This window comes from Eulemur rufifrons, chromosome 10 (assembly GCF_041146395.1).
Source record: "Eulemur rufifrons isolate Redbay chromosome 10, OSU_ERuf_1, whole genome shotgun sequence".
NCBI classification, from domain to species: Eukaryota; Metazoa; Chordata; class Mammalia; order Primates; family Lemuridae; genus Eulemur; species Eulemur rufifrons.
The window spans coordinates 23,903,808-23,929,589 of NC_090992.1; the positions used below are offsets into that span (position 1 = coordinate 23,903,808).

The window sequence follows — 25,782 nt, forward strand, 5'->3', positions numbered from 1 at the left end:
CTGGGCCTGGCCACAGTGAGGCGACCTGGAGAGGCTAGTATATTCTGCAGACTCTGGCTAGCGACAGATCTGTAACTCAGCACTGTCTGGGGAATGTGAGCCACTGCTTGGCCAACCTTCCTTCTGGAAAGAGGCAGGAGGCAGCCACTGCCTCTCTGTACTGCCTGGGTGACCTCCAAACACCAGTAATGAATGAGATCATCAGAAATGAGCAGCTCAGGAAATGCCTTTGGTGCTGGTGGCTTCAGATATCCCAGGTCCAAATTATAACTTGCCTCTGCCCAGTGATTACATTTCAGTGTTTATACCACAATGATCTCACTGAGTCCTTTGTGCTTCCTGGTGGGCTGTGATGATCATGTCCATTTGCTAAATCAGAAGAGGCAAGATGAACTGCCCAAGGTCATGCAGAACCAAGGCTTGAACCCAGCCTCTACTGACTCCAAATCCCATTCACTCTCACTGGATCAGTGGGACCCCAGGGTGATTGGGGCAGGCCAGCACAAGGAGCTGAAGAGGAGGCCAAGAAAGCTGGTCTCTATCATACTTACCCCACTTCACTCTGGGCTGCTCTTATATCAGGATTCTGTGTGCGGTTTGTTTGAAAGAGTTGTGTTGCTAACAAAATGTTTTTGAAACTTCCCCAAACTATTCCTTTTCTCCTGGGAATGGGGTTGACACTTTTCTTTTTCTAGGACCCCCTTTTCTCTCTAGGGGCAAGAAGGGATGTACTCAACTCCAGGATGGTGGCACAGGGGAATGTAAAAGATAATGGACAAGGAGGCAGAAGACTTGCATTCTAGTGCTAGCTTTGGTGTGACTTGGTAAAGTTATCTACCTCGGTATCCCCCTCTGTAAAAATGAGGGAGTCAGCTCATATAATTACTAAGATCCAGTTCACCTCACACAACCTGTGAATCTTGGGTACCACACTTAATTCATGAGATATTAAACAGGGATGAAGTACCTAAAATTGCATGAAAAGTTTGTAAATTTTTTTTTGCATGTGTGTTTTTCTAGAAAGAGTGTCTATACCTTTCATCAAAGTCTTAAAGGGGTCTGAAATACAGAATCTCTGGCTTCCCAGGACTTTTAAAAAATGTATTTTTCATTTTTTGGGCAGAACTGCTGTTGTTTCTCCTTTTGGGGGGGTATCAAGTTTTAAGAATGGTGTGAGGAAGCTATTTTCAGTAAGGAAACAAGGGCAACATGCAAAGATAAGCAGAGCTAAAATATGGTAGCTAGATGAAAGAGTAAGAGACTGCGAATAACCTGACAATCTTGTTTAAGCCCCTGGATCCAGCCATACCTGATACCCACCCCCCCCACTTTTAAACTACCTGAACTTCTGGCTCTATTTCAATAATCTACAGAATGAATGACTTATGTGCTAATATTACTGGAACAGGCTCTTAGCCATTTGAAAATATGAAGCTCAACTTAGAAAAGCAAAGTAGGACGAGAAAGGGATGGGATGGGGGAGGGGAATTCCTCCCATGCTTTCTCAAATCTCTGAAAAAAAATTTTTTATATTTTGTTCCTTGTCCTTTATTTTCTTCTCAAACTGGGGGATCTTGGAGGCAGAAAAGACCTTAGAATCAACCCCATTATTACACAGATGGGAAACCAAGATCAGAGAGAAGATGTGACTTTCTCCTGGCTACACAATAAATCAGTAGCAGGGCTGAGACTAGAACCCAAGTTATCTTCGCCAAAGAATGCTCCCCCTCTCTGTGCGACTTTCCTTAGTGCCTCTTTCCCAGGCAGGCTCACAAATTAGCAGAGCTTGAGTAAGTTTTTGTGCCCTTGTGTTTCAGGGCCACAGGATCCATGCCTTATCCAGAAACTTCTGCAGTCCGGATTTCTTTTCTGGTTCTGTGTGCTCAGGCAAACAATGGAGTGTTAGGCCTGGGCATGCAGAGAGGAAGTGAAGGGAACCCTCCTGGGTTCCATCCCTTCTCAGGGGACAGGCCCACCTAGGCCACTGGCCAGGGAACCCCAGCTAGGATGGGGTTCTAGGGATCAGGGCCAGGCCAGACGGTGCCCAGTGTCAGTCACAGCAGGAAGAAACAGCAGGAAGATTTAGATGCTGCTAAGTGTGAAAAGCAGGTAAACAGGATTTATGAAGCAAGTCCAGGGGGCCACTTTCAGTCATAGGGCCGGACTTGTTCACCCCTGGAGGTCAGTAATGGCAAAGGCATAAGTGAGCCCAGAAGCATCCGGCACAAGTGTTGCCCGCAGTTCCAGAGGGAGGGCCGTGGCTGCAGATTCCTCGTGAGAGCAGGCCTTTGGGTGGTGTGGAGGGAACCCGAGGGAAGAAGGAGCCTAAGACCTAGGACGGGGTCAGATCTGAGAAAGAGGGGAGGGGAGGGAGGGGACTACCCCCCCCCCCCCGCGCTTCCCCCCGCCCCCAAGGCTCTGCCTACCGCCAAGTTCACAAACTACTCAAAGCCGCACAGGAGAAATGACCTTTAATGTCTGACTTTGTTTGCAACCCCACCAAAGTGCCACCATTCAGTGAAGTACAAGGAGGGGCTTGAGAGGTACGAAGTCACGAGACAAACAACGCCCGCACACTCGCTCTCCCCGCGCGGGGGCCCCACGCAGGCACCCATGCGGACCACACGCACACCGCACAGACACACGCACGTGTACCCACGGTTAAATACATGTAGAGAGGGACTCGTTTATATATATACAGAGGGAGAGAGAGAGGGAGGGAAGTCCCGGCGGCGTCGGGTCCCCCAGGCTCTCAGCATGCTCGGCCCGGCTCTCCGCGCTGTACCTGGCACCCATGCCCCTGCCAGAAAAGCAGCTGCCCCTCTCCCCGGCCCTCCCCCCGTCCCCTGGGGGCGCGGACACCCCCCTGCCCCCTCCGCCCGCCCTCCCCCCACGGTGATTTCCTCCCCCGGGAAAGGAAGCTGTGCGCAGGGGCCCTAAAACTGCCCGGGCGCCAGGGGCATGTTGCTTTTGAAGCCCGGCTGCCCGTTGGCCACGTCGGCCGTGGCCTCGCAGCCTCCGTTGCTGGAGCCCCCGTCGGTCCCGGGGCTCTCGGGCTCGGCCAGCAGCTTGAAGGTGAAGAGCGGGCCCGAGTCGTGGCGGCCGCGGCGGCCGGGGTGCTCGGGCGCGGGCAGGCTCAGGAGGGCGCCGGGCGCTTTCCACTCCGGGAAGGCGCACAGCTCGACGGGCGGCGGCGCGCCGCGGCCCAGGTAGCCCGGGCTCGGCGAGGCCGAGGGCAGGGTCCGCTGGCTGCCGCTCAGGCAGCTGCCGCTGTCATCCAGAGAGTCCTTGCGCGACTGCGAGCGCTCCAGCGAGCCGCCGCGCGTCCACGGCCGGTAGGTGTAGGCGCAGCCGCCCAGGCGGCGACGGCGACGGCGGCGGCGGCGGCCGCGGCACTGGCACCCGAGGATGCGCACGAAGGCGCGCTTGAACTCCTTGCTGGAGCATGGGTAGATGATGGGGTTGAGGCAGCTGTTGAAGTAGCCCAGCCAGAACACCACCTTGAACACGGCGTCGGGGGGCTTCAGGGTAGAGAACAGGGAGCCTGCAGTGGGGAGGGGGCGAGGGGGGGGGGCACGGGCAGAAAGACAGACAGCGGTTTGTGAGTAGTCAAGCTCTGTCCTCAGTGTGCCCCTCCTAAACCTTGTCATCCCCCGGCATGCCTGCTGCCAGCCTTTCCTGCCTGGATCGTCGCCTTTCTGCTTCAAAAATGAATGAATCCTACAGTCATTTTTTTTGGCTAACCTCAATAACTTCCTCTTTGTCCGTGAACCCTTTCCTGATCTATCCAAGCAGCATCTAAACTCCTATATCTATAGATTTCCTTGGGCAGCACATGCCATATTCAACCCATGTCATAATAAAAATTACCCATAATTGCACACCTCTTTTGGACCAGGTACTGTGCTGGATGTTTTACCTATAGTAGTTTATCCTTCACGAGACGCCATGCAGTAGTGGCTGATTTATTTCCGTGGCTAATAGGAGATGTATTAAAGACGTAAATGTGAAAGGCAAAACTTTAAAGGTAAAAGAAGACAATATAAAGGACAATTTGTTTTTGATCTAGGGGTGAAGAAAAACAACTTAACACTTCAAAAGGATAAACCGTGAAGCAAAAATGGGAGAAGATATTTACAATGTCTAAAACAGTCAAGACACTGACACTTAGAATATGTAAGGAGCTCCTGCAAATCAGCAAGAAAAAGCGTTCCCGGTAGAAACCCAGGCAAAGAAAATGAACCGTTTGCAAAACAGAAAACCCAAGGGCTAATGAACACACGACAAGACGCTCAAAATATTAGGCAGTCAAATAAGTGAAAATGGAAACCACAAAGAGATAGAACATATCTGATAGGCTGGCAAAAATTAGGAAACTGGGTAATTCCAAGTGTGGGGGATAGAGGGCACCTTCCGCGTGGCTGGTGAGGGCAAAGGCCACGCAGACATTCTGGAGAAGACTGTGGCACCACTTGGTCTAATTATGTATAAACACACCTTGTGACCCAGCCATTCTGCTCCAGGGCACAGAGCTGAAAGAATTTTCACACAGATCCGTAAGGGGACATGTATGAGGGTGCCTATGGCAGTATCGTGTGTGGTGACAGGGAGTGGGAGAAAACCCGGGTGTCTCCCCTGGGAAAAGTGCATACTGGGAGATTATGCAGCACTCAGAGGTCTAGGATGACTTGTCCACATAGCAGCAATACGGAAGGATCTTAAATACATCGTTCTTTGTGAAAAAAAGTTGGAAAGAGAATGAGATTTACGACATAAGACCGTTTAAGTAACTTAGCAAACAGCTGCATGCGTTGTGCAAAAACCTTTCAAATTAAAAAAAAACGTATTAAACACAGAATGTTTGCCTGGGGGTGGAGGCAGAGGGAAATGGGAATGAAAGGAAATAAATCAATAAAATGAGTGAGACCTGGCATAGACTGATGATGAAAGATGTTAGGAATCAAAAAACATGATTAACTCACCCCTCTGAATTTGAGATCCAAAAACATTTTATGGCAATATTAAATTAAAAATGATTTCCATTTTAAATATAAGGCAAGTGAAACTTGCAGAAGTAACTTGCCCCAGGTCACTAGCATATTTGTAATATAACTGGGATTTAAACTAAATTCTATTTGAATACAAAATATGTTTTTTTTAAAGAAGGATGCTATTAATAATACTCTGTGGAAAAATGAGAGAATATAAAAAAGCAAAAAGAAAAGATATTTAAAAAGCACACATAATCCTGCAATGCCAAAATATCACATTATTTTCAGATTTCATATACTTTCAGATTTTTTCTATGTATTCTGTTAAATATTTATATACATATTTAAATATTTTTTTAAAAATGAGATTATACTTTTCAGAACATTTTGAATCTTTAAACCATGCACCTAACCCTGCCACCTGACCTGTGGTATATCGACTTTCATATTCCTGCTGTATCTCTTCTGTTAGACTGAGCTTCCCAAGGGTCTGGCCTGTGGGATCATCTTTGATCCTTTTGTTGAATGAATAGCCAGCACTCCTAGAATATCTGAATGAGAGGGATCTTAGTAATTCAAAATCCAACCATTTTGCAGATGGAGACGCTGAGACCCAGAGATTAGCTGAAAATCCCCCAGGTGGTGACACAGATGCCACAAAAAATCCTATGTTTGATTTTGGATTGCCCTTGCGGTTCCTTTCTGTAGCACTTCACCTTGATTATGTGAGATTTGGCCTGTAGGTACAGGGAGCCCATCTCCTATTTCTCTGCTTAGTAACCCACTAGTGACAGCTGGGACAAGATGGCTGGGCTCCTGGTATAGGACCAAGCCAGCCAGGGGTTTAAACTTAGAAAGAGACTTGTCCATGCCTGGATGTAAGTGCTAACTGTAGTATTGACCTCTTTTCTCAACTCAGGGGAAAAACTGAGGGCTACATTCTAGATTTGCTCTAAGTCAGTCAGGTGAGGGCGCCATCTCGTGGTCTGATTTGTGACAAGGGCCACACCATTAGGGTAATGTTCCACCGTTGGAGATAAGACACAGTACAAAAGTCAGCTGAAATGCAACTGTGGTGTGTGAACACCTAGCATCCCATGATGGGGGCAAGTTGCCTCTGTCCATGGGGATATTTTATTTTATTTTGTTTATTTATTTTGAGACACAGTCTCGCTCTGTTGCCTGGGTAGAGTGCAGTGTCATCAGCCTAGCTCACAGCAACCTCCAACTCCTGGGTTCAAGCAATCCTCCTGCCACAGCCTCCCAAGTAGCTGGGACTACAGGCACGTGCCACCACGGCCAGCTAATTTTTTCTATTTTTAGTAGAGACGGGGTCTTGCTCTTGCTCAGGCTGGTCTTGAACTCCTGACCTCAAGTGATCCTCCCACCTCAGCCTCCCAAGAGTGCTAGGATTATAGGCGTGAGCCACCATGCCCAGCCATACAACTAGATCTTATTTTGTTATTTTATTGTTTGCTTGTTAATATTAAGCCATCCCAGGGCTGGCTGAGTGCTTGTTCACCACCGAGACTGTAAATTCCTTCTGGGCAGGAACCATCTCTTCATTTCTTTTCTATCTCTCTTCCAGATTTGTATATTTTTATTGCAAAAGTAATACATGCTAAATTTAAAAAATTACGTATTACACAAAGTCTATTAAGCATAGAGTGAAAATTCTTTCTCCATTCCAGAAGATGGGACCAAGAGTTAACAATTTTGTTTTTAATCCCTCTAGCTTTTTTTTTTTTTCCCCATGGGTTCATACTACACAGACCTTTCCCCAAATTGCTTTCTTTGCTTAGAATATGTATATTTCCCCATGTCAGTGTCTATGCTGCTATTTCACTTCTCTCCCCTCCCCTCAAGAGCTGCATTACAGCCTACTGTCTGGATATAGAGTAGTTTATTTAACACTTCTCTAATGATAGTCGAGTAGGTGATTTCCAATTCTTGGCTATTCTGGACTGCAGTGATGAAAAGCCTCACACATTTCACTTTTTGCACATTTGAGTGTTTCTGTAGAATAAATTCCCACATGAGGAATCACTGGGCCATTTCCACATTTCAGCACTGACAGTTAGCAGAATTACCTTCTGAACTGGTTGCACCAATTTACCCTCCCATCAACTGTGCAGGCGTGTGACATTTTCCCTGCATCTCTGCTCCCCTGGGGTCTGTCAGCCATTTTTTTTTTTTTTTTTTGAAACAGAGTCTTGCTTTGTTGCCCAGGCTAGAGAGAATGCCGTGGCATCAGCCTAGCTCACAGCAACCTCAAACTCCTGGGCTCAAGTAATCCTCCTGCCTTAGCCTCCTGAGTAGCTGGGACTACAGGCATGTGCCACCATGCCCGGCTAATATTTTCTATGTATTTTTAGTTGTCCAGCTAATTTCTTTCTATTTTTTTAGTAGTGACGGGGGTCTCGTTCTTGCTCAGGCTGGTCTCGAACTCCTGACCTCGAGCGATCCTCCCGCCTCAGCCTCCCAGAGTGCTAGGATTACAGGCGTGAGCCACCGCGCCTGGCCTTGTCAGCCTTTTAAATCCTCGTTTGGTAGGTGAACAATGAACTTGCCCTCTCATTCCGTTTAATTTTGTCCTCAGGCAGACCCCAGCATGGCATGCCCACCCTGAACAAGACCTCAGTGACTTCTCGCAGGAGGGACCCCCACTCCCTTTTTTTTTGTTGGAATGGGACTCTGAGGGGTAGAATCTTGGCTCTCCCACCAGCAGCCTTGTGACCTTGGGTGAGTTGCATGCTGTCCCTAAGCCTCAGGTCGTCATCAGTAAAATGGGGCTAATAACAGTATTGACCTCTCTGGGTTGTTGTGAGGATTAAGCGAGATAACACATGTGAAGTCCTCATGAACACGCTGCATACCAGGTGCCTGCCACCCCATCAACTCTACATTAACCATGATTAACCAAATAATAATTATTACATTATTTCTGTAAATCACTGATTGGGCTGGAAATCTAATTTTAGGAAACAGATTTGAGACCTATGTTTCCTAACTCCATGTATCATTTTGGATAAATTGCTTTCCCATTCTGCCCCAGTTTTCCTTCTTTAATCGAGTGGATTGAGTTTGGTCTAAAATTCAATCTCCGTGAAGCCAGAGACAGAAGCCCTGCCCATCCCTGCTGTCCTAGACTCTCACCACAGAGGGGCAGTGTGTGTCAGGGACTGGATCTCCAGGCTGCCATGGATTCCATGAATATTTTGGCCTCTTCCCACCTCCCTCTTCCCGCAGCAGCACAGTAGCTACTGGGATTGGGGGCCCTGTCTGCTGCGCCTGCCTGGGTGGGAGCCAAGAAGCTGTAGCTAATTGACAAGGTGCTGAGACTGTTAGGTGTGTAAGAGGATGGGTGACAGAGATCTTTTCCCCTGGATACCCAGACAGACCTTCACTGGAGGAGGGCAGGAGGGGACTAATGAAGCTGCCAGAAGAGGGGGCAAATACAAGCAAGTGTGGGGTTCTGGAAGGCTCCGGGCTCTGTGCTGGGAGTCAGGGCTGTCCTGGGCTCTTTGACAATGCCACTAACTCACTGTGCATGTCCCTGAGCCTGGCTCCACTTCTCTTGTTCTTGAAATGATCCCAGTGCTCCTTGCCCTGGCTCTCAAAATTATGGTTTGCCAGGACTGCGAGATCTCCTTCCTTAACGGAGGCTCGCCACGGGTGAGTTTCTCACTCAAGGTCACTCAGCTGGTGAATGGCAGAGCGGCTGCCAGGACCTGTTCAAGTTGCCATTCATTTGCTTCAACAAACATTTATTGAGGCAGGGGAGTTTAGTGGTTAAGGACCTGCTCAGATGTTGTGGGTAGGTGGATCTGGGTTCAAATCCTAGCCCTGGAATTCTCAGTTGTGTGACTTTGGAGAAACTCCTTGAGTTTGGTAAGGCTCAGTTTCCTGAAAAATGGGGAAGGAGATAGTTCTTTTTTGCATGGATGAGATGAGTATAGGCTTGGTAAGTGCCTGGCATATCGAAAGGTCTCGGCAAGTAGAGCTATGAAGACTGCTTTGAATTCTGCTATTTCTCCTGCCAGTGCTGCTGCTTCCACCAGTACCACTGCTACGGAGATGAGGACGGTGGCAAAGAGAATGACATCTACTGCTCTGTCTGGGCATTGGGACTCTCACCCTGCTGCTCTTTCCAGCACAAGCCCAAGGACGGACTCCATGCGGTTTCCGAACCTGCTAAAATCGTGTGCAACATTCGTGCATTTTTCCAGGGGGAGGGTCCACAGCTGTCATCGTGGTCTTGAAGGGACTAGTAACCCTCAAAGGGTTGAGACACTGACCCATCTCAAGTCTAGGACTTGCTACGCATCTGGACCACCATTTACTTAACGCTTTTCTTCGAGTCAATTCACTTTTTGTATCTCAACTCCATTCTTTTGAAGGAAGCTTTCTGTCACGATTCAAACACTTGCATCATTTGCTGTAAATAAAATGTCATACTAGAGAAAAATAAGATGAAAACAAAATAGTATCTGTACCTTCTGGATCTCTCCAGACGGTGGTGGGCCTGGGACCTGCTCTCTCTTTCTCAAAAAAGAAGATTAGCAGGGGTTGAAAGGTGTTGAGGCATTTTGGCCCTAAACTGAGAGGCATCCCTCTGTGAGGAACCGAAAGGATTGAAAAAAATCTGAACAGGGAACCACTTGATCACTGGAGAGCCCAGGTCCTGGCACGTAGTAGGTGCTAAATAAATATTTTCTCACTGACTGATGGAATATGTGACTCAGAGTTTCTTGTGCTATCTCTAGCTGTCACCACCACATCCATAGTGAATTCGACCTGCGGTGCAGATGTGGCCCCGAGAAACTATGCTGGACGCCCTGCGGCTCTACTCTGATACCTCCTGGCAGCCTCTTGTTTAGGCTCATTAAGCAGATCGAATGAGACAAAACTTCTGAAAGGGCTTAGAGAGGTTGGAAGCTCACTACCTTGGGGAGGCATTTCTATTATTTTTATCCTTTTTTCCCCCCTGGGGGCTGGGGGAATAGAAGGTGAAGCTTGGGGGAGGAGGGATAAGTCCAGGAACAGATGTTGCTGTAAACCCACCCACGTCACTTGGGCTTTGAGTGCCCAAGGGCGATTTAGAGGGATTGAGAAGTGCAAGGGTCAAAGGCTAATGCCGAGCAGAATCTGTACAGGGAGAAGTATTTCTTGGCTGGACGTGGTCCCAGCAGGTCATCCTTAAGGTGCCATTCAAATCTGAACAGTAAACAGTGAGCAGCGCAGGTCTCAGCCCTCTGTGACCCTCCACTCTTCAAAACAAGCTCTACCCTGTTCCAGGCACCGGGCTAAGTGCTTAACCCCCGTTGTGCCAGTTACTTCTTCAACAGTCCCTGTTTCCAGGGCAGCCCCTTACGACTGTGCCGTGCATGGCTCTAGGGGGCAGCATTCACATTGTCGCCTACAACAGTCCTTGGTGACTGTAGGGCCAACCTGCATGCACGGGCCTGGGGGCCGTGACTATTACACGCAGGGGAGCAGAAACTCAGATTTGACAGGTAAGTTGCCAGAGGTGACAGAGCTGGCAGGTGATAGAACATTAGAATCTGAATCCAGGCAGCCTCTACCAGAGGCTCCTAATGACCAACACCACAGCTCACAGGAAGACAGAATGTACAGGCTCATGTCTGGGAAGGATGGGAAGGGTACACACGGGAACGTCCACAGTGCTTATCCCTGAGTGGGGGAATTATGGGTGAATTTTCCTTCTCTGTGCTTTTCGGTGTTTTCCAAAACGTTCCCCATAAACATAATTTACTTCTGGAACTGGGAAAAAGTCCAGTGAATTTTATTTACAAGCGAAAAAACAAACAAGCCAAAAGATGCTGTGGTTATCAGGTCCTCGTCATGTGCCAGCCAACGTTCTTAGGTCCCATGTCATTTAATCCCAACAGCAGCTCCCTGAGCAGGGTGGGATTATCCCTGTTTTACAGATGAAGAAATGGGGACTCGGTGGAGAACAGCCCCAGACCAAGGTCCCCGCAGGGAAGAGACAGAGAGGTTTGAAATGAAACCTGTTGGTTTGGAGACTGCAGCGAGGTGTGGGAACCTAACGCCCCACGTATCTGGTCCACAAAACGCCAGCATTGGGCTGGGTGGTTTCTAACAGCCCTCTGGGCCCTGACATTCCGGGACTCTGGGGTTGTAAATTTGATTTGATTTATTTCACAGTCAGCGTCAAACAAGCCAATGGCCTCAGGGGAGCCAGTGGGTGGTGAAACCATTCTTGATCCGCTTGTAAATGGAGTGGAACTCCTTTTCAACATGGCTCTTATTAGGAGCATTTGGCTACATCTTCAGCCAAACCAAGTCTCCCCAGCTGAAAGAGCTTGGCCCAATAAAAACTAGAAAAATTTAAAATAGTTGCTAATTCTTTCAGCAGCAGCTTTGTAAAAGGAGGTTTCCTTGGATTTGGAAATTCCTTTCGAGGTTTTTCCATTTTCATTTGCCACTTACCCCTGGAATGAGATCATAAACTTGTCCAGCAAATCCAATATCTTTGGGGCCAACAGAGCCATGTTAAGTCTTAAAGCAAATGCTGAAAACAGTATTAATCACCAGAGCCACTTTTTGCTGGTTCCTGAATCAGTTATTAGGTGCTATGTTTACAAACATTCTCTAATATAATCCTTCTGGCAGCCCTGCTACTATGTATTAATATTCATTTCACAGACGAGGAAACTGAGGCTTAAGAGGTTAGCAAGGTCACATGCCTAGTAAGTGGTGGGGCTAGGATGAAAACCCAGCTCTGAAGCCTGGGTTCTTCCTCATTGTTTAATAATAAGAAAAAGTGCATCTATTCATTTCCTTAAACATTAGGCAATTTCTCCCTTAACTGAGAACAATTTGTCTCTCCACTGAATTGTTAAAGCACTTTTTCCTAACCTAAAATGTGGCATTTATCACTTTCGACCTTGGATCTCAATTGCTTAAGTCTACGTCTCATATCTTCTGATTAGACTGTGAATGTCTAGAAAACAGAGTTCATGTCTGATTCTTCTCTCTCTGCCCAAGGCCTACCACAGTGCCTGACATGTGATGGGCACTCAGTGAACAGGTGTTGCATAAATAATAGTGATAAAAATAATAAAACTGAAATTAGCTTAACCCTTGGCTACTCAACATGAGGTTCCTAGGTAAGCAGCTCCTGGCGCTTGCTAGAAATGTCGAATCTCTGATCCAGTGCGTCAGAATCTGCTGCTTTTTTTTTTTTTTTTTTTAAGAAATGGGGTCTTACTATATTGCCCAGGCTGGCCTTGAACTCCTGGGGTCAAGCAGTCCTCCCTCCTCAGCCTCCTGAATAGCTGGGACTACCGCGTGAGCCACTGTGTCCAGCTTAGAATCTGCTTTTTAACAAGATCCCAAGATAAGAAGTATTGCCTTAGTTTGCATTACAATTTTATTCTTAAAAATTATTTCCCTGCGTATCTTGGGATTCGTGGGTGAGCAAAGGCTGGGCTGAGAGCCACCTCACCATGGGATTGAATCCCATGCTCCCATGTGCTCCCAATCCTCCAGTGACTCCTACAGTTTATAGGATAAAGTTCAAACTGCTTAGGCTGGAATTTAAGACCCGCTCAACTTTGCTGCAGTGGACTAATTCTTTGTAACACTCATTGACTTTTCTGGCCCCTTTCGCTTTATTCAGGCTGTCCACTGGTCTGAGACGCCATTTCCACTCCCTTCTTCCTTTCCATCCTTTCCAGGTTGGTTCAAATTCCTTCTCATAACTACCTTCCTCTGGAATGTGAAGGCAGGAGAAAGGAACAAGCAGGCCAAGAAGACCAGCTAAAATCCAGGTGACTTGCACACCTTACTTAATTTCTTCTTCACAATAGGCAGGAGGCACAAGTGGTCTCTGTAATTCTCAATTTACAAATGTGGAAATCAGGGCTATGAGTGTGCAGAACTCACAGCTATCAAGTGGTGGAGTTAGGATTCAAACCCAAATCTGCTCAGCTCCAGAGCGGTTTCCATGATACACAATATTGTCTCCAAACCCTTAGAACATTTCTGGGGTGGGGAAGGCTAGAATTGTTTACTTAGTTTTTTGTAATGATGTCTTTACATATATTTTATCTTGTCACTTTAGGCATTGTTTCAACACCTTAAAGATGGGGTCTGTGTCTTACACTTCTAGCGCAGGGCTAGGTGTGCAGTCAGTGCCCATTGATTACCAATTGATTAATTGATCAACCCGTTCCAACTTCCAGTAAGGGAGCAACCTCCTGGCTGAGGCCCAGAGTTGGGAGCAGATGGGACAGAATGGTTTCTGCAGCACTTATGGGTTCGTCTTCGATGTGAAGCTGGGTTTGTTTCATGCTTTGACCTCAATGAAAATGGTAATTTCCCTGCAGAACACTTTTAGAAACTGGGCATTCGTGGGACTTGATGTAAAGAAGCTGTGAAACTTTATAAGGGGTCATGAAAAGAACACATCTATAAAGGAGAGGCATAGCTTGCTTTGTACAGGAAGTCTCTATCCAATATAATTTCAGTTCTCTCCAAATTAATCTGAAAATTCAAAACGATCTCATTAAAATTCTAACAAGTTTTTTTTGTTTGTTTTTGTCTTTTGTGTGTGTGTGAGATAGAGAAAGAGAGTGTGCTAAATGATCCAAAACCAAATATACGGAAGAACATGGAATTTGAAAGAATAACTATGAGAAAAATTCCAGATCAATTGAAAATAAAGAGGAATGGTAGGGGATGGGGGTGGGGGAATGGGCAAATCACCTCTATAGATATTAAAACCTGTCATAAAATCATAGTAATTAAAAAAATACTAGGGCAGAAAGTGCAGGAAAAGGCAGAAAGATCAATGAGATTATGTAGTTTAGGAAGAGAACCAAATATCCACAGGAACTTTTATGCCATTTCAATGCTTTTGGGGAAAAAATAGATTATTCTATAAATGGTAGTGGCGCAACAGGATAGCTATTTAGAAAGAAATAAGGCTGGATCTCTACTTTATTTCCTATACTGAAATAAACTCAGATCTGAGATTTTAAATATAAAAATGTTATTAAAATATTAGAAGAGGATATAGGCAAATGTTTTTATAATTTTGAAATAGGAAAGACCTTTTTAAGCACAACTGAATTTCAGGATCTGTAAAGAAATGTATTGCATCTAGACATTTCTGTAAGATGGTAAACTTCAAAAACACGAAGAATTGAGAGAAATATTTGTAATTCAAATGACAGTAAAAGGAACACTCTAAAACACAAAGCTCTCTTTCAAATCAATAAGAGAAAAACAACTCAATTGAAAAATAAGCAAATCATATGAATGAGCAAGTAACAAGAATAAGCACAATAGACACCCAATGAGTTAGTGAAAAAATATAAAATTCTTTTATAAAATAAATAATACAAATTTAAAAGCAGCAAAATATTTTAGGTCTATTGATTTGGAAGATATTTTAAAAATGCTTATGCTTAATTTGATGAGGGTGTGGGAAGACACACATTGTCATACATTCTGGGTGGGGTATCACTTTTGGGCAGAAAATTGGCTTTATCTAATTAGATTAAAATGAGTATGGCTTTTGATCTAAGTACTTGACAGGAATTTATCCTATAGAAATATTCTTGAAAGGGAGCAAAGATGAAAGTATAAGGAACTACAGTCACGTTCCCCCCAAATAGGAAATAACCTAAATTTCCAACAATAGAGGATTGTGAAATAAATCATATAGCATTCACACAATGAAAGACTGTACATCTATTAAAATGGTAAGCTAAGTTGGCAATGATGCAAATTTCAAGACAGAATGCTGAGTATGATCTGATTTCTATAAAAAACTTTATGTGTGTGTGTATCAGTATATTTACAGCAAAAACATCTGGATGAATATATACAAAACTATTCATAGTAGTTATCTCTGGAAGATATGTTTATGTAAAGATTTTCACTTTGTAGTTACAATTCTTTTTGCAAAGAACAAATATTGCTTTTGTAATTAATGCGAGAGAGAGAGAGAGAGAGAGAGAGAGAGAAGAGAATGATATTGAGAGAGAGACAAACGTTGAAAATATAGGGGGAGATGTCCTGAACATGAGTGCAGCTAAAAAAAACCAACTATATATATATATATATATATATATGGAGAAAAAAGAGCCAGCCATGGGATATTAGCTGGCAGACAATCAGGCTGGGTCGTGGCCTTTCAGGGCCCCAGTTTCTCCATGCACAAATAAGAGGGTTGCATTAGCTACCAGGGCTTCCTCTTTCTCTGACTCTAAGCCTTGTGTTCACTTTTTAGAGAAAAAGTGGAAATTAGGGGAGAAGGTACAAATATACCTCCTGCCAGAGCTGCTTTGAGCCTAGGACAAACAGACTCCACAACACTAGATCCTTTCTTCCAAGGTGGTCCATGGACCTGCCGACTGGCTGACGGGCCTGGGTGTCTTGGGATGAAAGGCTCCATGAGAGAACAGGGACAATTTCTGGCCCTGGAGAATCAGACGGTAGAACACCCAGATTGGGCCACTCAAGCCATTAGGCTCTGTGTGGTCCCTTTCATCCCCTCTCTCAGTAGCTGCTTGCTGGGTTCCCTGCCCTCTTCTCTCTGACTCATCCCTTTGTTGTCTTTTGACTGGTGGAAATCAAAACTTTTTCGATGTTCAGACTGGTAGGCCAGGCTCTGTGTCACCTTTCCACTTGTCTGGTCCGGTCTGGGACACATTCCTCTCTGATGGGCCACACCTGGGACTCATGCCTTCCTTGTCGCCTGTAGCCCTCAGGGTTTCTCAGCCCTGAGTGAATGATGCTGGTGCACGTCTCCAGGGTGTCTTTTCTTCTTGCCGGAGCCCTCTCTTGCGTTTCTGTATCCCGAGAGCCAAACACGTTGCCTGGTATGGTGCGTATTGCAGAAAGAAATGATTGGGTTTTGCTGCTGAATGTGTGCGGCTCTCAGATCCCAGCACGGTGAGGCTTTGTCTTCCTTCTCTGTCTAGGTCTACAGACATGTCATAACACGAGCCTGAAATTCGTGCCCTTTCTCATAGCTCAAGGGAAACCTTCCAGGTGGAAGTTCCTGGAGCACGATTCATTGCTCAACTGGGAGATATCCTGTAGGACACCAAGTTGGGTGGGCTTGCTATAGCCACGCAAGAGTGTTTTCTGAGAAATTCAATGAAGAAAGGTCTGAATGTGTTCAGTATTATTGCCTGTGCTGTTTATATATGTGTGGCTCAGACACCAGCTGGGAGCCTTTCCACCCCTTGAAAGCTAGGTGAGATTATCTCCTATATCCTTTTGTCATAACCCTGGAAGTTCAAAACACTCCATTAGAGTCTCTGGATTCCTGGAGTGGGGTGGGAGGACTAACTCCAATCTGGCCTCTCTTGCCTCTTGGGCTCCATTGCCCTTGACAGCCTCCTCTTCTTATACCATATTCAGAAAATGATTCCACAAGAGAAAAATCACCCACATGAAGTGCAATGGACTGAATGTTTTTGTCTTTCTAAAATTCATATGTTGAAGCTGTAACCCCCAATGTGATGGTTTAGGAGATGGGGCCTTTAGGAGGTAATTAGGTCATGAGGGTGGAGTCCTCATGAATGGGATTAGTGCCCTTATAAAAGGGACCCAGAGAGCTCTCTTGCCTTCTTTCCTCCATGTGAGGTGACAACAGGAAGGTGGCCGTCTGCAGCCTGGATGAGAGCCCTCACTAGAACCCAACCCTACTGATACCTTTATCTCAGACTTTCAGCCCCCAGAACTATGAGGAATACATTTGTTGTTTATAAGCCACCCATTCTAGGGCACCTTGTTATAGCAACCTGAATGACTCAGACACCAGGCATTTAGAACTACTCAATGCTGGGCCCCCTGATCCCCTCCTTGCCCCCTCTCATCTCTGTTCCTCTCCCCCTCCCTCCCAGATTGCCCCAGGAGTTCCAAATTCTTATGTCTCTTTTAAGGCAAGCATTTCCAGCCTCTCTTCTCGTAGCTTTGCTGTCAGCCTTGTTGAGGGTAGCAAGGAGGGAAGAGTTGGGGGTGGTGATGGGGGGCGATGGGTTTCATCTTCTACCTCTACCTCTAAACAAGCTATTTCTCCAAAGACACTTCCTTTCCTCAAAGAAAATCTAGATTTTTCAGAAAATGAGGTTCTCTCTTCCTCTTTTCATGTGAATAAATGCTCCATTCTCCATTTGACATAGGCTTTTGGATTATCATTCTCAGTGAGGGGCCCCAAGCTTTGCTCCCCTTTACTGAGAAAGTCTTTATTGAACAGTTCTTAGATGCCTGCAGCTGGGCTGAGCATCTAGTCAAGGAGACTAACATTGAGTAGGGAAGCAGAGAGATTTCACTGATTATTCTGTCCTCACAAGTCTATGAGGTGGTTATGTTTATTAAGCCCATTTTGTAGATGAAAAAAAAATGGCAGCACAGAGTGATTAAGAAACATGCTCAAGATTACATAGTGGTAGAGATTCAATTCCAGGCTTAACCCAGAACTACTGGTCTTTCCACTACCCCAGTGCTGATTCCCACAGCCTGGAGGCTTGTCACTCCCCTGGAACATTCGTTGTGGAGGTGTCTAGAAGAAAACCAGGAGGTGCCGGTTATATGTATGGTTGGAGAGACGTGTGGGAGGGATCTTGCGGGAAGGAGGTGTTATTTGATATTGCTACTTTCAAAGAATGTTCCTGCAAAGATGATTCCGTCTTTGCATGTTTTGAGGAGACAGGAGCTGGAAGGGCAAGGATTGGCACCCCCTTTGTGGGTGGGGGCGTAACCGCAGTGGGGAAAGTGTGTTTCAGAAAACCTGTAACTTAAGAAGGTTATTGAGCTCTTGAGAGAGGAGGCCTGACTTCTTACACAGTGTCCTGGAGAATGTGTGCTGACTCTCGCAATAGAAATAGACTCAATCTTTATGAGGTTTCCAAAGAAAATACAGAAGATGGTGGTGATCTCACTTTAATAACGAAAACGGCAATAGCAAAAGCAGTTACCATCTATCGAGAGCTCATGGGGCAATCGCTATAACCAACCCCTAAGATGCATGTCTCATTCAGTGCCCCAAACAATTCTAAGTGGGAGGTACAGCTAACTGTCCCCATTTTACAGATGCTAAAATTGAAGCTTAGAAAAGAAGCAATTTCTTCAGAGTCACAGAACTAACTCATTACAAGCCACGAGTTCCTGCCTTCCCATCTGCTACTGTTTTGACCTTGTGAGGCAGGTCACCAAGAAACCAAGAAACCAAGGACAGCAGTTCCCCCAATCCACAGTTTTGCTTTCCACTGTTGTGGTTACCTGTGGTCAACTGCAGTCCGAAAATATTACTTGCTATAAGATATTTTTAGAGAGACAGAGAGACCACATCCATATAACTTTTATTACAGCATATTGTTATGATTGTTCTAATCATAACAATAGCTAATTGTGCCCAAGACCACCTCATCCTAGGCAGAAACACGGGGAGTCGTGGTAATGGGAACAAGGGCTTTTGTGATTTTTTATTGCTTGGCTTAATCCTATCTTGTCATCTCCCTCCTGTGAAATCTTACCCTTGCCCAATCTTCTCGCTTTTGTTCTTGGCATTGCCCATCTACAATCCCTTGCTGTTAATCCCTTACTGTGCCTCATTTATAAATTAAGCTTTATCACAAGTATGCGTGTCTAAGAAGACACAGTGTATATAGAGTTCGGAGCTCTCTGTGGTTTGGGGCATCCGCTGGAGATCTTGGAATGACTTCCCCACGGATAAGGGGTGACCACTGTACCAAAAGGAAATCTGGGAAAGTGGAGCAGAGTCCACAGGAGAGTGGAAGGTGCACAAGGGTAAAGAAGAGCCAGGTTTGGGCGTGAATATACTGTTTTCAGATGACTTCTTTTCCCAGCCAAATCCAGGAGAAACTGTAATTATTTAGAATTGAAAAGTTATCCTTCTCCCACCTCTGGGCTTTGCGAAAGGTAAGTCCTGGGCACCTGAGAAGGTGGAGGGAGGGTGGACGCTTAACTCACAAGTTCTTCCATGATCTGTAGATGGGCAATGCCAAGAACAAATGCGAGAAGACAGGGCAAGGGTAAGTTTTCACAGGATGGAGGTGAAAAGATAGAATTAAGCCAGGCAATAAAAAGGCTAAAAAAAGGCCCAACAGCCCTTGTTCCCATTACCACTCCTCTCTATATTTCTGCCTAGGATGAGGTGGTCTTGAGCACAGTGAGACCCCAAAGGTGGCCATGGGTGGGTGGCCAGGCCAGGGCAGCTCAGGTTCCAGCCTGAGGAGCTGCCTGCGTTCGCGTGCGTGGCTCACAGTGGTGTGGCCCTGCCCATCCAGGCGGACCTAAATTCCCCACTGGGTCACCCAAAAGGGCAGTTCACTCAAGCTTGCTAATTCCTCTGTCCACCTTCTTCTTTATAGGCTGGGACCAGATGTTCCACCATCAATTCTGAAAATGTCTCTGAGCCTCAATGGATCTTTATGAAAAGCAGCCCCGCTACTCCCAGAGGCACGTGCTCAGTCCAACGAGGTCTTGCAGAAAAAATGTGCCTGGCGTAGCAGCATTCAGAGCAGATGGATGGGCGAGGCCCTGGACCTCACTCTCCCATCCTCCCTTGCCCTGATCCGCTGCTCGTGACAGGAGGAGGGGTGCGTAGGGTTGGTGGAGGTTTGACTGATCTGGGACGAGGCTTTGCAAACCATAAAGGAGTAGGATGCAAGGGGAGATAATGAAATACACCAGCGTGTGAGGAAGTGCATTTGGCAAGAGGCTTCCAGACTTGTTCTTCCGAGGCTGCTGAAGTGCACAAATGGAGGCAGGCTGGTGCTGGCCGGTCCATCTGCTCGGAGGTCTTGCTGGCCTGGTAGAGGACAGCGTGACCTCAGGAGAGAGTCTTGACCTGGGCACTCGCCTTCACGTGGCAAATGCATCATTATAGTGCCTGGGCATTTTATTCCAGTCCCTCCCGCTCAGGATCCTTATGCTGCAGGACTGTTAAAAAGAACAATCTGGTAAAACCAGCATTTGATGACTGGGTTTATTAGTCCCACTTTTACTTCTAATTTTAATGTTAGTGCATCAATCCTCTAGCAAGCACAGGAGTTCTTAATGGTGTCTGTGAGTCATTGAAAAATAAGGGGTTATTTGATGTGCATATGTACGTTTTTTGTGTAGCTGTTTCATAGCTTCCAGCAAATTTTCAAAAGGGCCCGTGTACTGAAAAAAGGATAAGAGCCATTGATTTAAAGCAAATCACTGTTTTGATCAGGAACCAGGTTGCATGCATGCTCTGAAAGCGTGAATGAGCTGTCAGAAGATTGGGCTTCATTTCTCTAATGAACAATACAAATTTAATAGGACCTCATGTTGGTAATGATGTGAGTGAATGGGCATTCATAGTCTGGTGGTGGGAGTATACATTGGAACATGCTTTCTGGAAGGTAATTGGGTAATGTGACTCAAAGTCTCAGTTTTAAGAATTTAGTTTTAAGAATTTAGTTTCCCTGAAATTATAATTCTAAGAATTTATGTTAGTGGCTAAGTGTCCTAGCTCTGGAGTCAGACTGACTTGAGTTAAATTTGAGCATTGCTACCTATTATCTATGTCACTGTGGGCAAGTTACTTAACCTCTCTAGGCCTCAGTTTCCTCATCTGTAAAACGGAGGTAATGTTATTTATCCATAGGATTTTTGGAAGGCTTACATGAGAAAATACATGTAAAACACTTACTACAGTATCTGAGACACAATAAATACTCAATAAATGTTATTATTATGTAGATAAAAGGATTTTATTGCCACATTATTTGTCATATCATCACTAAATATTGGAAACAACCCCCAATATTCCACATAAGTGATTGGCTTAATGATACATGCAGCTCAACCAGTGAAGATTAAATCAGTGAATATGATTGGGAAAGTGTTCACAGTATGTTAAAAGGTAAAGAGCAGGTACAAAATAGTATGTATGACCTCATCCCATAGAACGATGGCTGAATAAACATGCATTAAACATTTCAGTGGTTATGTTTGAGGGGCAGCTTTTTATTATCTTCTGTTTGTTTTTCTGTAGCTTCTAAATTTTCTACACTGAAGTGTATAACTTCTTGTAAGAAGACAAAACTCATCCAATAAAAGTTACTTTTTGAAAAAACTGACTGATGTCAGTTGAAAACACTTTGTGGCTTTGAGTGGTCATTTCTGGGAAGGTTCCCTTCTTCCTGTTGCACTTGAGTTGTACCTTCTTTCCTGTTGAGATACTGGGAAACTCAAATGAAAGGGGGAGCGGAAAGGTGCTTTGTGAAGGGTGGTACCCGGCATGTGCGGAAAAACAGGCTTCTCAAGCCAACGGGCTTTTGCAAAGTAATCCGCACTGTCGTGCAGGAGGACTCAGGAGGCCCAGCTGTCTGGACTTTGAGAACATTCCTCCAGCCCTGGGGCTAAAGGCTCATTATGATTAACTCCGGGAACTTGGTAAGGATGAAAGGTACAGCGACTTTCAGCCATGAAAATTGGTCTGCAGTCAGGATCCCAAGTTTAATCTCTGTGAAACCGATGGGCAAGTATGACCATGCTTTCTAATTAGGCAGCAGCAAAGTAATTGATCAAATCAATTCCCTTCATGACGCAAAGCCAAAGAACCCAGGGACAGCTTGAGCTTGGAGGAGCATCCAGAAAGCCAGAGAACGTGAATCCCTCTCCAAGATGTTAATGTGGTTAATCTAAATTGCTTTGCTAATTGCTGGCTCCTTTCTCAATAACAGATAATACGGTGACGCAACATACCTCCCATGTCCCTCACATGGCCAGACTATGGACTGGGGTGATTTAAATTGTGCTCATTCATTTTTTTCGTGGATTTACAGCAAGCATTAAACTTCATCAGGCTTAAAGAGCCTTGGAAAGGCTTCCGGAAAGAAGCAAAGTCATAGCCGGGTCCCTCATTTCATTTATGAATAGCTTTACCATTAATTTGAAAGCCAGTGTATTAAAAAAAGAATATAAAAGGGAAACCATTAGAAGAAATGAGACTTATTGCAGCACCCAAGTGTTGAGACAAACATTTTCAACCTATTTAGTGCAGATCAAAGGAAGAAAAGCAGTAAAGAGGCTGCTTTGGTTGAGTGAAATAAGCACAAAATTTGGGGTCAGAGAGAGCTGGTTGCAAGCTGAGCTCTGCCACTCATGAGTCCTGAGAACTTGGGGTCAATTATTTCACCTTTCTGAGCCTTGGTTTTCTTATTTGTACAATGGAGAGAATTAGACCATCTTCAAAGGGTTGTGACGATTAAATAAGATAACATACTAAAACACCTAGCTCAGTGCTGGGGACATAATAAATGCTCAGTAAATATTAGTTTTCCGTCAGTGTCTTGCCCTCTGAACAAAGCCAGAAATCCTGTCTTTGTTCTTTATTACAAACTCATGTATCTTAGTCCAACTGTCTGTGCCATCGGATTTCAAGACTATTCTAGACAAGGTAACCTAGAGGCTTTCCAGAATTTACGCCATGTTTATGTGTGTGTGAACTCTGATTCTCTCTCTTTTATTTTTTTTGAGACAGAGTCTGGTTTTGTCACCCCAGCTGGAGTGCAGTGGCATCAGCATAGCTCACTGCAATCTCAAACTCCTGGGCTCGAGCCATCCTCCTGCCTCAGCCTCCCAAGTAGCTGGGACTACAGACGTGTGCCACCACATCCAGCTAATTTTTTTCTATTTTCTGGTAGAGACAGTGTCCTGCTCTTGCTCAGGCTGATCTTGAACTCCAGACCTCAAGAATCCTCCCAGTTTAGCCTCCTGGAGTGCTAGGATTATAGGCGTGAGCCACCGTGCCCAGCCAGTGAGCTCTGATTCTTAAGAGGGGGCACAACAGAATCTGGGAGTGGGAATTTATGTCAAGTTTTTTAAAAGCATCTTTAGTATTATCTATACTTTTTAAATGTGAAAACCCTGTTGTTTTCATAGCACACATTGCAGAACACAAAATTCAAATCATCTTGGCGGGTGGTATAAGAAAAATCCCTGATTGCAGAGGGAAATTTTTCAGTTTAGAAAAGAGGGTCATGGGCTAAGCAAGATGGAGAGAATGGATTTACAGAATGTCATTCTGGCAAAACACATGACAGACACACACGTGGAACGGCAGAGAGTGACTGGAGGGGGAGAGGGAGGGAGCTTTGGGGGTGCTGATAATCTTTTCTTTCTTCCTTTGGGTGCTGCTTACACGGATGTGTTGGTTTTGTGAGAACTGACCGGGCCGTGCCCTTATGAGTGGTGCACTTTTCTGTACGTATGTCACACTTCCATAAAAAGTTTCTTCAAAGAAAAATAAGTGGCACACACTTTGGACACATTCGTTATGAGGTGGGACAAGTCCTGAAGGTGTCTCGTGTCAATTTCCTAAGGAAGGCGGGGAATTCTCTGTAAATCCTGGATCAGGCTTTTCCCCAGATGGTCTAGATTTTTATACGTGGGAACAGAACGCAATCCGAAGCTACTGTCCTCTCTCTCTGGACCCCTGATACAGCCTCACAGCTGATCTCCCTGTCTCCACCCTTGAGCCTCTACAACCCACTCTCTACTTTCCCCATGAGGTCTTTAAAAATGTAAATCGGATTAAATTACTTCCCTTTCCAAAACCTTCCTGGGATTTTCTGTTGCACTTAGAGAAAATGCTAACCTCTTCATTGTGACCTACAAGGCCTCACGAGATGTCCATGCCTATGGGGCATCATCTGTCACCTCTCTCCCCTTCCCTCTGTCCGCTCCAGCACTCTGGCTGCCATGTTCCATGGCAACCATGTCAAATGCATTCCCACCTCAGGGCCTTTGCATTCACTGCCCCTGCTGGTTGGAATGCCCTCCCTCCAGATCCCTGCCTGGCTGGCTCCTTCTACTTACCAAATTTCAGCCCCATGACCTCAAAGAGTCCTTCCCTCCCAGCCTTCTCATGCTTTCTCTTGATCTTTACCACCTGGCCTCTCTCTAGAACACCACCCCATTTTGTTTCCTCTATGGTGCTTACAATTACCTGATATCATATTGTTTATTTATATATGTACTCCTTGTCCATGCCCACTCCCTAAGACTATAAGCTGCACGGAGGTGGAGGCATTGCCTAGCTTGTTCACTCTTATATCTGTAGTTCCTTAAAGTGTACCTGACACATGGAAGGTACCTAAAAGATATCTGGCTGTGTGATCTTTACAAGCCTCTCACTCTCTGAACTTCAATTTCCATGTCTGTAAAATTAAGCATATAAGCCTTTCCCCCCAGGGTTGCTGTAAAGATGAAAGGAGATGATGTATGTGAGGCACTTAGCACAGTGCCTGGCACATGGTACACACGGTGGCTGTGTTCCCTGGGTGCTAATCATAAGGCTTTGTTAATTTTATGCCCACCGAAGGCCTCTCTCATTCGTTTACCATGAGCGAGCAATCATGTTTTATTAGGAGCACTTTGACAAAATGGTAACCCAGCCTGTCGAGAGACCAGGTTTCCCAGCGTTATTCTGATGTTTCTCTGGCTAAGTGTTAGCCATTCTCTGTGTGACATACAATAATTAACTGATTAACAGAGACCTTGTGCTACTTTGGATCACTCTTCACGAGACACCGTGGATGGAGTTTGTATCTAGAATAATGAGCAGCCTGCAGGACACTGCACCACGGCAAGACAGGTAATAAAGGAAAACACAGGCACACGGCACTCAGGCCAGGATACAGTGGCGGGAGAGGAAGCTGATAGCCACTGCTGTCCGCTCTAACAAATGGGGCCATTGGTTCCTGGGGCATCCTGAGTAAATTGGTATCTTTAGAAGTGTTTTGTTAAAAAAAAAATCCCTGCTCAAAAGGTTCAGAAAGGAACAGGACCTGTCCGCTTTAAGAATCTAGGTTCACAAAGAGTGGTCTCTGTTAGATCTGATGTAAATAACAGAGCACATTGCGGGTAAGGAACCTCATTGAATGGCAAAGAGCTATTGATATGAAAGGGAGACAGAGCGCAGAAGAATAAAATTGGGGAGTGAGAGTCAGAGAGGGAGGGAGAGAGAGAATGAATGAGAGCGAAGCCAATTGTGGTAGTAAGTCAGTCACCCAGGTAACAATACACTGATTGGAAGAAAATCATCACAGAATTTTAGCTACCAAATGAGAAAGTGTTCCATTTTGTTCTTTTTAAAATTTTGCCTTTTTTTCTTGTGATCTGGGGGAAGGAAAGATTGGCAAAAAATTGGGGAAAAATCAAATGAAAGGCAAATCTCTTTCTCTCCCTAATCCCTGAAAAAAAAAAAATCCCCTAAGTAGGTCATACACAGTATCCTCAATCGTCTCAGCGGAGGCTCAGGCTACAGGAGGCATGAAAGAATTCTGAGGCATCACCTAGATAGATTGGGGTGGGGAGAGATGCTGACAGGTGACACAGGGAGGAAGTCATTAGACTAACGATCTTTAATCAGGTTGGAGTTGGGGCGTCTAGGACTTTCAGGCCTAGGGCTCTATTGACAGGGTCTTAGACCAGAGGAATTGGCCCAGCGGGTGTATTTTTAGCCCTAGAGAGTTCAGGGCTAAGCAAAGATTAAGAGTTAAGTTTGTTTTTCTGGGAAAATATGAGCTGAATTAACAAAGAGGAAAAGTACCCAGTTATACTTAAGTAGTTTATTCCTTTGAAACTCATTCTTTATTATATTTCTTTTTATCCCCCATAGAGATGATCTAATTCGTATTTTTATTTTAATAAAGAGAGCTTTAAAATTGTTAATTATGCTTGTAACAAACGAATACCTTTTCTTTTAAAAAATTAAGAAGATACC

The 25,782-nt window shown here is 45.2% G+C and overlaps 1 protein-coding gene across 1 annotated transcript in view; it reads right to left on the reverse strand.

Moving 5' to 3' along the window:
* Positions 1-2,455: 2,455 nt before the first annotated feature.
* The window catches only part of ADRA1B (adrenoceptor alpha 1B), a 47,161-nt gene continuing 23,834 nt past the window's right edge, over positions 2,456-25,782 (reverse strand). The window contains exon 2 of the mRNA XM_069484273.1: positions 2,456-3,544. Coding sequence (XP_069340374.1) covers positions 2,937-3,544 — 608 coding nt within the window. The 3' untranslated portion in view covers positions 2,456-2,936. The remainder of the gene's footprint in view (positions 3,545-25,782) is intronic.